This window comes from Perca fluviatilis, chromosome 2 (assembly GCF_010015445.1).
Source record: "Perca fluviatilis chromosome 2, GENO_Pfluv_1.0, whole genome shotgun sequence".
NCBI lineage: Eukaryota > Metazoa > Chordata > Actinopteri > Perciformes > Percidae > Perca > Perca fluviatilis.
Genome location: NC_053113.1, coordinates 34,396,445 through 34,409,176, shown reverse-complemented (window position 1 = coordinate 34,409,176; position 12,732 = coordinate 34,396,445). Strand labels below are relative to the sequence as shown.

The following is a 12,732-nucleotide window of genomic DNA, read 5'->3' as shown; positions in this document are numbered from 1 at the left end:
ATGATACATGCGTCGGTGTACAAAGGCAATTGCGCTGAGTGCAAGATAGGGCCCTATGTCTGTCTGTCCTTCGATTTTCTCGCCCACGTTTATCCAATCGACTTCACACTTAGTGGGTGTATTTCTGAGGACCCAAGGAATTGCAGTGTCAAATGCAAGCTTTTAAGATCTACGTGACTAGGCTTGGCAAACTCGATTCCTTTTAAGGATTTGGGTTATTCTGAGTCACTCACTAAAATGATTCGGGTTGTGCGAGTCACTTGAGTCACTTGAGTCGGTATTGATCTATAGGCAAGCCGAGGCGAGCTTGCAATGTTTCGAATTGTCTGCTCGACCTAATTGCATTTTAATATACTACATTTATACACCAAACCTACAGTAGGCCTAGCTAGGCTACATGCAGAACATTGTTCAGAAGTGAAATAATGGCTTTTGTTGTGGATTTGCTTTACCCTGAGCTCGAGGAGAGACTTAGACTCACTCATCTGCTACAGATCCACTCATGATAACGTAGCCCACTGATTTGCATGACTGACTCACTCGGGCGGGAGCTCGCGGGTCATCAAGGGCTCGTGAGTTCTCGAGTGGTCTGCGAGCTTGCAATGTTTCCGGCTCTGAGTCTGTGGGTCGGGAAGTTCTTACAAGCTGTCCCGGACTGTGTCTCTGCTCACTCAGTCGCTTGATTTGACTGGTGGAGTTGTTGTTGCCTACGAAATTGTAAGTTATAAAGCTTTTGGCAGCTAAGATGGCTAGGACTAGTAGTAGCTAACGTTGCAAAAGGTTTGTGTGTGGCGCTGTTATCATTTTAGACTGAATTGTAGTAGGCCTCAACAGATCCGAGTTAATGATACTAGAGACTCACGACTCATGAGTTAATTTAAAGAGTCGGGTTAAAGATCCGAGTGAGTCACGACTCAAACAGGTTTATACATGACATATTTATTGGTAGTGCATTATGTACACACAGTGTAGTGTATTGTGAGGGAACCATTAATAATCGTTACACTGACAAACAGTAATCGTTACACTGACAAACAGCATGCTGATAACAGCTCGCTCTCTGTCGCTCGTTACAGTACATTCAAGAACAGAGAGAGACTGGAGATGTAGCAAACTAAAACAGCATAAGCAATGTAACTTTCTGAATCAACACTTTGGTTCCCAGAAATAGTCTGGAACTAAACAAGACTGTCCTCAACCTGACAAATCTGTGACTGGGGACTGAGGACAGAAAATGATCCTGTGGGTCATATTTCCTGCCACCGCTATGGGGGGCTACTTTATGAAACGCTTTTATCAGACATTTTACAGGGTAGGAAACAACCTTGTTGCATGGTTTGGGGGACTTGTTATCCTAAACAGCTAGCTGTTGGCAAATAATGCGTAGGTTTTAGCATTGCTAGGTGGCGCAACTATGTCATGGCAGGCGTATTGCTCAGGACCTAAGGAAGCGCAATGTCGAGTGTAAAGTTATTTGGATTAGCGGTTCTTGAAAAAGCTGCAAGCAGCAAAACCAAAGGCCAAGCAATCGGCACGTTCCGGTACATTTTCTTTCTCTTTTTTTTAACTTTTGTTTATTGAGCCTTTTTCACAACAGAACAAATACATACAGAAACACTCAGAACACAGTTCCCACCCCAAGAAGTAGGTAAATAAAAATGTGTTGTAAGAGAGGACATATATACACATGATGACAGAAAAAGAGTACAAGAAAAGAAAAACAACAAAAAATAAACAAACAAAAAATAAATAAAATAAAATAAAAAGTACAGTACATACAGAGTAAAATCCAGGCGGGTTGTCACCTAAATAAAGTGAAGCCAGCGGTCGTTCTAATTAGATTGTTTCATGCAGCTCTGATTTGTCTTCCACATATCTCAAAAAAGGTTGCCAGATCTCATAAAATTTGCCAGATGAACCTCTAAGTGTATGTCTTATTTTTTCCAATTTCATATAAAATAAAGTACTCCTGATCCATAGTGTGTGGGACGGAGGGATGGCATCTGCCCATTACAGAAGGATTAGACGGCGGGCAAGCAACATACAGAAAGCCAGAAAGTCACACTGAGAGTTGTTCAAACTGTAGACAACAGAAGGTACTCCAAAAAGGGCTATGATGGGACAGGGGGCTATAGACACCTCCAGGACCTCCGAAAGTGTTTTAAACATCACAGTCCAGTAAGTCGACAGCTTGGAGCAGCTCCAAAATGTGTGTAAATATGAGGATGGGGTCATTTTACAACAGTTGCACGCTGGATTTATGTCTGGGAATCTCTCTGATAACTTCTCTTTGATCCAGTGAGCCCGATGCAATATTTTACAGTGCAGTAGTCCGTGCCTTGCACAGATAGAGGAGTTGTGGACTCTTTTTAATATTGCATCCCAAGTTTCATCATGTATGATCTCTCCTACATCCTGCTCCCATCTATGTCTAATAGTGGCAATTCCGGTACATTTTCAATGGGCACTGCACTAGTTATGTGCAGGTATGTAGGTATAAGTAACAGTAGCATTATCGTGTAAAATTAAGAAATCATATTTTTGGGTTCAAAGTTTTTCCCATGACATGCTTCTTGGTATTTTTCTCTGGCTTGATCAATATTATGTAACATTTAGGTACAAAAATGCTAATTAATAAGCCAAATGCTGAAGACAAAATTGCAAATATTTCCACAGCTACAGTGAACTTCCCAGGAGAGCTGACGTACGCTGGGATAAAGGTGATCCAGACAGCACAGAATATTAGCATGCTGAAGGTGATACATTTGGCTTCATTAAAGTTATCAGGTAACTTTCTTGCTAGAAATGCCAGGACCAAACACAGTATTGCAAGGATCCCTATGTACCCCAGCACTGCATAGAAAGCAGCCTCAGAGCCTGTGTTACATTCTAAAACAATCTTCTTATTGCTGTATCTGAAAACCATGTCTGGGAAAGGTGGGCTTAATTCAAGCCACAACACACATATTATCATCTGAATCAAAGTGCAGGAGCAAACTATCATCCTTTGCTGTGCCGGACCAAACTTTCCTGCAAATTTGTTGCCAGGAAATGTGGCTTTGAAAGCTGTAACAACAACAATAGTTTTTCCCAAGACACATGAAATACAAAGTGCAAATGTCACACCGAAAGCTGTGTGGCGCAGCATGCATGTCCAGATTGTGGGTCTGCCGATGAAAGTGAGGGGACAGAGAAAACACAAAAAAAGAGAAAACAACAGGAAACAGCTCAGCTCAGAGTTGCTGGCCTTTATCACAGGAGTCTCTCTGTAGCGGATAAAGACTAGCATCATGGCCAGGGACAGGGAGGCCCCGAACAGGGATACAACTGTGATAGCTATTCCCATTGGCTCGTGATATGTCAGAAACTCAATTGTTTTAGGAATGCATTCGTCTTTCTTCTCATTGGACCAGTATTCCTGTGGACATGGTGTGCAGTCGGCTGCACCTGTTGAACATGATCAGAAATAATCAGTTCTTTGTCTGGATGTTAAATTTGCAGAAAATAAAAATATACTTAAGTAAAAAATGCTATTAAATAGAAAATTCAATATGGTGCAGTAACAGTAATATTTTTAACATAAAATATATGCAAGGAATAAATACATGCTATGATATTGGATTGTGTATGTTTGGGTATGGCATACATGCTTTTATACCTGTTGAGTTGGCTATAGTTCCATCAGCACACTGGATACATTCAAAACAGCAGGTGGGATTTCCCTTCATTTGAGCTTTCCTGGTTCCTACTGGACAAATATTAGAGCACACCGACTTCGGAACCTGAGAAAAACAACAATGTAACAATAGTCCAGCCATATTAGAATAATCTTATTTTTTCAAACAGGAGATATGCTTCAAAATCCCATGCTTCAAAATGTCTAAGCTGAGTGCATGACAAAAAAGTCTTTACAAATACCCTTTTCCCTGTCCTCCACACAATTTCTTCTTCCTGGATGCTGAGCTTATAATCACCATTAGCAGCAGATGCAAAATTACCCAGTGTGACATGTTGCACTTGCCCATCTATCAGCTGCCAGTTGATAATATCATAAGAAACAGGAAAGTCACCATTGACATCAAAAAATACATCATCCCCAAACTGATTCCTAAAATGCACCTTTTGTAGGTGATCAGTGACCTGAGAAAAGGAGCAGATTATTTATTAGATATTTCTACGTGTTCATATTGACAAGATAATTCATACAGATACATTCATTGCTCATTTGCAGGATATATTGTAGATTTTAATTGTTTGTTTCTCACCTCTTTGGGCTGAATTTCTGATATATTCAAACATGGCCTCATTGTTTTTTCCCCAACTGGCTGACAAAATACCAGCTGATGCAGGGCATGTGCAATGGCATAAACTGCTTTATACACATTATAGGTCACTCTGAGCTGTGTTACATTGAAGAACACATCCTGGGAATTCATTAATGTCTCATTGCCTTTGCATATTTTATTAGATGCCTCAGTACCTGTGTGTTCCCCAGGTAAAACAGGTTGACAGCTGACCATAATCTCCCAGAAATCCCTCACAAAGGCTGCACTTGGATCAGTATAAGGGCTAATGCCTGTAAGAAATGGTTTTAGATTTGGAATAGCCATCTTCTGCACTACAAATCCTAGGGTTCCACCAAAAGCTTGGTAGATTTCAGGTGTGGAGGGTCGAAGTGCTGTTATCCAGGCCTCGCTGGCAATCCACTGAATTCCTGTAATATTCTGTTTCACAACCTCTTTCATCAAAGGGTAAAAGTCACCCTCTGGAACAAAAGCAAGAATGACTTTGACAGTCGACTGGTTGATCATTTCCACAACATCCAGAATTTTATCCATAGTGTATGTACGTAGAATTGTACCGACAAATGCAATACAAACCCCAAGCTTTTTAACCTCCTCAGTAAAAGCCAGGATACCACTTCGCCCATAGTCATTGTCTGACTGTATGGCCCCAATCCACTGCCAACCAAAACGTTTGACCAGTGCTGCCAAAGCTTTTGCCTGGAAGTAGTCACTTGGGATTGTCCGAAAAAACGTAGGGTATTTAGCTCTGTCACTTAGGCAGACACACGTTGAGAAGTAACTTACCTATAAAAAGAACATCACAAAAATGTCACAAAAACTACGAAAGCTTTGAATATCACAAAACTCTAATGCAATAAAACCACTCATTTAATCTCTTACTATTGGCACTCCAAATGGTCCAAGAGTTCCAGCCACAGCTATAGACTGAGATGATCCTGACTCTGCTATGAGGGCAGATATAGCTGGAGGACAAGGGGAATTCCGTTCCATTTCCTCTGGTCCACTAGCCAGTGTTAGTGCAGCACGTATAGTATTTGTAGGAGATGCACAAGAGTTAAGGATCCTATAGCCAAGAGATATATTAGACAGGAGAGCAGGATCTTTGTTGATTTCTTCAATTGCAAATATCATCACTTGGGTCCATCGAAAAGCTCTCAGGTCAAATCTAAAAAGATTTTGGTGATTGAAACAGGTTGTAAATTACAGTGCTGCTGCTGCTGCTGTACATTGGCATGTGAGTAAGATAATAGTAGATGAGCATGTATGAAGTAAGATAGATATATTAAAACTTACCCTTCACACTTCACTCCAAGTGGCTTGCTCTTGAATGTAGAAGTGCTACTTATCTCTTTGTTGAAAACTGGAAAAATCCCCCCGATCATTATGTCTCCCTGCTTGAACAAACTTGGCATGTCAAACCTACTGAACAGTTCACAGCCAGAAACTCTGTTCAGGTAAAGGACATACAGTGTTAAGATAATAGCTATCTGCAGCTCATGCATGTTTGCTTGGCATCTTTTGATAGAGGTGAGGACACATCTCTTATAACAACTGCGCCTGATGAGGGGAGACCTGCTCACTTCATAAAAGGTTGATTTATTTCCCATAGGGCACAGCAAGCTTAGATGAGTAATATTTGTACAATAGCAAAAGGTGATTGTCATATTCAGAAAACAAAATATGCACGCCATCTTGCATATACGCACACACAATATCAGACCCCCACAAAATGTACTTTTGGGTGAACTCACTGACACATAATACAGTAGTCAAATGCCAGCAATCTTCTCAGTTTAAATCAGTGTTGGGCCTAGAAAGCTTTGCTTTGTGCAGCATCGCAAATAGGTACTGCCTGAAGTACTGCATGAGTTGTAAAAAATGGCGTGTAACAATGGAGTGCATTTGTTTTTTTGTTGTTTTGCCTGTAAAGCACTTTGAATGACCTCTGTGTATGAGAAGGTGCTCTATAAATAAACTTGCCTTGCCTTGCTTTACACCATTTTCAATCCTGAGTTTCTGGAGTTTTATCAACTCATGAATTTTCTGCAGTTAATAAAATCGTGCTGTATGACAGAAACCCATATTTAAACCATCTCCAAACCTTCCACTTGTGTTTACTTTAAATTAAAGCATTTGTGATATCAGAGCTTACATGAGAGCCTGCAGCTCACCTGTCTGTGTGTCTCTGTGCTACTCAAATAGGCCAATGTCGTGCAATAAGAAAACATAATAATGTTCTTGTGTTACCATCTTGCTTATCATTTGTTCATATATGTACCCAAAGGTCATAAGAAATGTTATGTATTAATTTGCAGACTTGCCAAGGTAAAAAAAACATTTGTTAATCAATCCAAATGTCAAACGCATTAGGGATACTTTTAAAATATGGTGACTCTGGTGCAGCAGTCTATTTTTTTTTTGAGAATGGGTGATGCAGATACTTTTTGTGTCATGTGAAACGTTTTTAAACGACAATAACATTTCAAATCTGTTTTATAGGTGATGAGAAAGAGGCGTGAAAATGGGGCTTCTGTTAGTGAATTTTAGGTTAGCTGGGTAATGAGTGAGAGGTCTTTGTGGTAGCGAACAAGGTCACATGGTCTTCAATGTTCCCTAAAGGAAAGTTAGGGTAGAGTGCTAATGACAGTATAAATGAATGCACACAGATGGAAGGAGAGAGGTGAGAGGAGCTAAAGTGTGTCAAAGGAAGTCCCCCAGCAGTCTAAAACTATAACAGCATAACTAAGAGCTGGTCCAAGGCAAACCTGAGCCAGCTCAATAAGGGTTGTTAGATGAATCTGACGACTATGAAGAGAAGCAGAGAAGAGAAGGGGTGCCGTGTCTTTAGGTATATACACCCTCCCCCACCGGTCTAGGCAAGCGCTGCAACTCCTCACTCCTTAACTATAGACTTAATCAAAGAGGAGAGTTTTAAGTTTACTCTTAAATGTGGTGACGGTGTCTGCCTCCCAAACCCAGACTGGGAGCTGGTTCCACAGGAGAGGAGCCTGATAGCTAAAAGCTCTGGCTCCCATTCTACTTTTAGAGACTCTAGGAACAACATGATCTCTTTTCTTAGTTCTTGTCAGCACACGCACTGCAGCAATCTGGATCAGCTGGAGAGTCTTAAGGGACTTATTTGAGCAATTTGATAGTAAGGAATTACAGTAGTCCAGCCTTGAAGTAACAAATGCATGGTCTTGTTTTCAGCATCGTTTTGAGACAGGATATGCCTAATTTTGGCAATGTTACGCAGGTGAAAAAAGACTGTTTCTGAGATCTGGCCACCTTAATCTACACTTTGGTAATTCATTATTAAAATCCTACAATACAGATAATATTTTTTTGTGTAAATTATTCATCAAAAAGTGTTTAGTTCACAGTTGAACTGAGGTAAAACAAAACATTCAGTTTAATTTCAATTTCACTCATGCCTCACTATATGATTAAACAATGGACCGGACTTCATTTATATACAGCTTTATCCATGACACGTAACAGTTTGCCTTTCATTTACATATTCACACACAGACTCACATACTAATGGCCATCAGGTGCAATTAGGTTATTGTTTAAGGACACAAATAAATGAGTTCATTTGCAAAGAAAGGGTAAAAGCCATTCCTAATCCTGTTAGTAAACCAACCTAAATTTGATGGATATTCTCTTGATTGCACAACACAAAAACATAATTTAGGAAATTAAATGAAGACAAAGATATCTGTTTATGCAAATGAACTCTTCAATCAATGATATCACACTCTACTTGACCCACAGCCATTTCTACATTTTTAATATTTACATGTGAATCTTCCAAACTGGTAGCAGTTTTAAATACAATTTCTTGCCATGATTGTATTTAATCTATCTACTAATCTTTGCAGTCACAAGAACTGGTTGAATTTAAAAGCTCTTGAAATCTGATTAAAACCTTTTAGTTTTACAAAACATATGCACTAAGAGTTATTATTACAAAGTGTCACACTTTCATTGCTATGATGAGCTGATATTTCCCTGTGGCATTTAATAATTGTCACAGAATTGTAAGATATTGTTTGATCTTTACATAATCAGTCAGATGGGGCAATTGAATAAGTATATATGGAATATGGAATATGGAATATATATATATATATTTATATATATATAAATAATTTAATTAAATACATTTTAGTAATGGTTACATAAACATGCACATTTATAATGGCATATTTGTTATTACTATATTACATTATTATTATTAAATAGAGACATCATTTAACAGAGGCTTATTACATTAAACTATTATGGACTTCACTGCTGTCTTGTGTAAGATAAAAAATAAATTAAAAAAATAATGTTGAGAATTAAGTATTCACTAAGAGCACCATCACCTCAGCTGCTGAGGATAATAATGAGAGTGGTACACTTAATGTGTCCATGATATTTTCATTATTCCTTTGTCCACATTATAGGTTCAAATTTAGATACAGTATGGCAGGTCCAATGATATATATTTTTAAATTAACCTGTTGATCTTAATAACCAGTAGATATGTTGTTGGTACCCCTGGATTCTGGAGACAAGTTACTAGTTGCACATGTAAGAGGACACGCAAAATATTCAATCTAGTTAGGCTCGATTGTAGCAAAATCGAAAGTGAGACAAACACACAGTACAAAGTAGCCAGTAGCCCTATATGTCCTAAAACAGCCCAGGATCTTAGTGTTGATCCCACACTACCTTCAATAAGTATATCTTCAAGCCGGTGTTTTATGTTCTTATTTGAAAAAGGAGGGCTAAAGGTCAACCAGATAAACAACACAGTAACAGGCAGAGCCCTAAATTGCTGCTGTGTGGGACAAAACAATTTCATGAAAGTATGAGCAACCCTGCAGGCAATAAACACATGTACAGTCCTCCCCAGAGCTCTTGAGTGGCAGACGACGAAAGAGATCCCGACAGCTACCCAGGACCACTCAGAGGGCTGATGGACAGTAACTGATGGTGAAAGACAGTGCCAGGTCATGGTAAAACACATCACCATTGTGGAGTTACTGCCATGAGCAAGACGGATTCTGTATGGTGATATTTTTATTCTTGTCATGTAGATCCCAAGCAGCACCAACGCCGCCAGAAAAGATCTTGCAACCCATCTGCTGCTGTCTGAAAGCTGCACACCCTCTAACTTGCCTGCATGAACAGTAAATTTGATGCCATCTGAGGAAATAAAAGTGTTAGATTAATAAACTTTTGAAAGGAATTAACATAAGGTTTTCTTGCAATGAATGACATCTATGTTTTGTTTTTTAATATACCTGCTTGTGTCAGAAATGCTTCAACTGGACAGTGTGGTGCAGAGAACTTTGATGGCATCTGTTAACAAGATAAGAAAGTTAGTAACTGCACAAAAATCACACATTCATAGAAACTGTGTTTGACAACCCCTGCTGTGTGTGGCTGTTCATCTGTATCTGACTCTGCAGGAGCTCGTCAGAGTAACCTGAAACACCTGAGTGTGCCCAGACTATTTAAGCCTGGCTGCAGTGCAACTGGTCTCTCTGCCTGTGGCTGGTTGCTGCTGTTCCTGCTCTCCCTGGTTTTGTTGATGGTTTGTTTATGTGGGTTAGTTTCATTATGCTTTGCTCGAACTTCTCCCTTGTGCACACACACACATCTTCACTCATGCACACCCTACTCCACTGATTTCCACACCCCATTCTGTAGTTAAGTTGGTCTAAATGGGTTTGATTTAATGCAGTACATTTTTCAAATAGCCTGGGCACACTCCAGTGTTCCAGGTTACTCTGACGAGCTCCTGCAGATTCGGAGACCGGTGAACAGCCAAACACAGCATGGGCATGGTCATATTGGATTATATAACACATTATTTGTATCACTGCATATAAATCCACTGAATTAGCCCAAAAAATACGTATATATATCTATATCTATGGAGAGTTTCACATTTTAATTTCCAATAAATTGCTATATCAAAATATCTATTCTAGATATAGTTATATGTACTGTAATAGAAGATTTTATCCAGAATGCCTACACGTATATGTAAACCTCAATAACAGCAGCCATCTCTGACAATAAAATGTTAAATGCATTACCTGTTTTTATAAGCTTAATTACAACTAATAACTAGCTGGCATGGATGAAATTCTCCTGCTTTTAAAGTTTACTGTATTATGTTTATGTGTTACAACTCGCCTATCAGGGATGAGATGTTGCTGTGAAGGGCATAATGAAGGCACTGCACAGAAATACTGTAGGTGTACATGCAAACCTGCACATAGCAGATCCTGACAGATGTTGTCTTTGATTCTTCTGAGGACATCAGGCTCAGTTGGCTGTCAGTCAGGATAAAGATAAGGAATTCTGGAAATGCAGGTCCAAGTTCTCTTATTCTGTGCAAAAAGCTTTGCAGGGTTTTGACCCTAAGGTTGCATGCCTTACATTTGCAGATACAATCCAATGTTTTCCAGTAGTCCACTCGAACAAGGCTAATGATGTGGGAGCAGTAAACCACAAATCTCAGTAGAACAGATGAAGGACAGATACTTCGGTAATTCAAATATGTACTGTGATTATCAGTCTGCATCTGTATGAAGAAAAAAAGATTATTAATACATTTCATAATAAATTGGTGTGAGCAGAAATATTTTTCTACACACAAGACAGGCAATAATCCCATAAAAAAATCAGATTTAATTTTACATGCAACGATAGATAATATCTGTGACTCTGGTGCTCACCTCTATTGTAAATAGCAGACAGCTGGTCTTAGACAGAAAATACACCAACAACTGCTGACATGTACACTTGCAGACATGCCTGTTGTGCATAACAGTTCCCTCCACTCTTTGCAACAAGTTCACACAGCCATTAAAGACCATGCAGTTCAAAGTCACACCAGGAAAGAGGGTAAAGTCTTTTTTGATTTTGTCCTGTGTGAAAATCCTATCTGAGGCAACATTCATGTCAAGAGATCTGTACAGGTGAGAAAAGAACAAACAAATCAGTTCATGATCACATTATGTAACAAAGTATTGCATAATTAATAAGCCTTAACTACAGTCATACATTGCATTATTAACCCATCTGCTTTTTAAACTGTCATTTAAAAAGCCAAATAAATTGTAAAAACAACCTCTTCAAATTTAACAGTGCAACATAGAAAGCATGGCCCAACTGTAATATTGTCACTTTGTATATAATTACAGTAAAATGACCTTAAATTATAATTGACTCATAAAAGCGTCTCTAGAGAAAGTGTCTAATTGTCTTGAAGGATCTCTCAATATGGTGTTTAGGCCCCTTTTAATTTAGGCTGGTTCCTGCTGAGGAAATCATTAAACCACAAGCTAATTGCTGATGAATATGTGGGAACCAAACTGGCGTATCCAGGTACTTAACAAAACAAAGAGCAACAAAAGGCCCCCATTATTCAGACTGGTTCCAGCTAATTGCCAATGAATCTGTGGGAAACCACGTCCTTGGCAAAACAAAAAGCAAGTTAATGAGCAAGATACAAATGGAGAAAACAGAGAACACTGCAATTTAGCAACAATTTACTCACCTGTCACATGTCATTGTCCGTTTTGTTTTGTCATGAAAAACAGAGTTTTTATATGATGCACTTGAGTTGCAGCCCTTTGTTTGTTCATCATGCCCATACTGACTGAGCTCCGTACACTGGTCCAGTCTGAGCCATGTGCCAGATGACACCATCCAAGTGAACAGTGTTAAAAAGACAAATGTGACTGTTGTCATCTCAAAGCCTCGCCTTTGGCACAGTCCGGAATCTTGCAAGGATGTATTTTATAGCTTCCCATCGGCTACTCATGTGTAGGAGGCAACATAATGGTCCATTCTCAGAGCTACATGCAAATACCTTTTTAATTTGCGTACGAACTGAAGGAAGTCAGGCATGCAGAATGAATCTGACAAGAATACACATGGGCCCTGTTTCCTAATAACGATCATTCTCATAGGTTTCGAGTGCTTTCTGAGACCAACTTGGTTAAGGCCTTTACATTTTTACAGCTGATTCTGTAAGCATGCCGCACTAAATAGTGAAAATATGTATATAACTGTTAAGTGTGCATTAACACAAAATATATATATATTATATTTGTTTAACTGTCATGCAAGCCATGTATGTATATTATCTCAAAAATACATTAATTACCAAGAAGTCACAATTTATGAGCCTTTATTTTAACTCTTCTCTATGTCATGTGATTCTCTACAAGAAGAAGTAGTGGACTGAACTGTGTGCAGATTCTACTTTGTTCAGTGTGTCACCACATAACCGTGAAGCTAGCAAGCTGTTTGGACAGGCCATGGCTGATGTCTTGTTAACAGTTTCTGCTCATTCTGAATGTAGCCGAGTGGTACATGTATAATATACAATTCTCCACTTAGGTTCTGTTGC

The 12,732-nt window shown here is 39.1% G+C and overlaps 1 protein-coding gene across 1 annotated transcript; it reads right to left on the bottom strand.

Moving 5' to 3' along the window:
- Positions 1-2,533: 2,533 nt before the first annotated feature.
- LOC120551650 (extracellular calcium-sensing receptor) lies at positions 2,534-5,719 on the bottom strand. Its single transcript, XM_039789150.1, has 6 exons — positions 5,601-5,719; positions 5,187-5,472; positions 4,266-5,090; positions 3,913-4,140; positions 3,659-3,782; positions 2,534-3,447 (listed from the first exon to the last, which is right to left on the bottom strand). The coding sequence occupies exons 1-6, from the start codon at positions 5,717-5,719 to the stop codon at positions 2,534-2,536; spliced, it is 2,496 nt and encodes an 831-aa protein (XP_039645084.1).
- Positions 5,720-12,732: the final 7,013 nt, after the last annotated feature.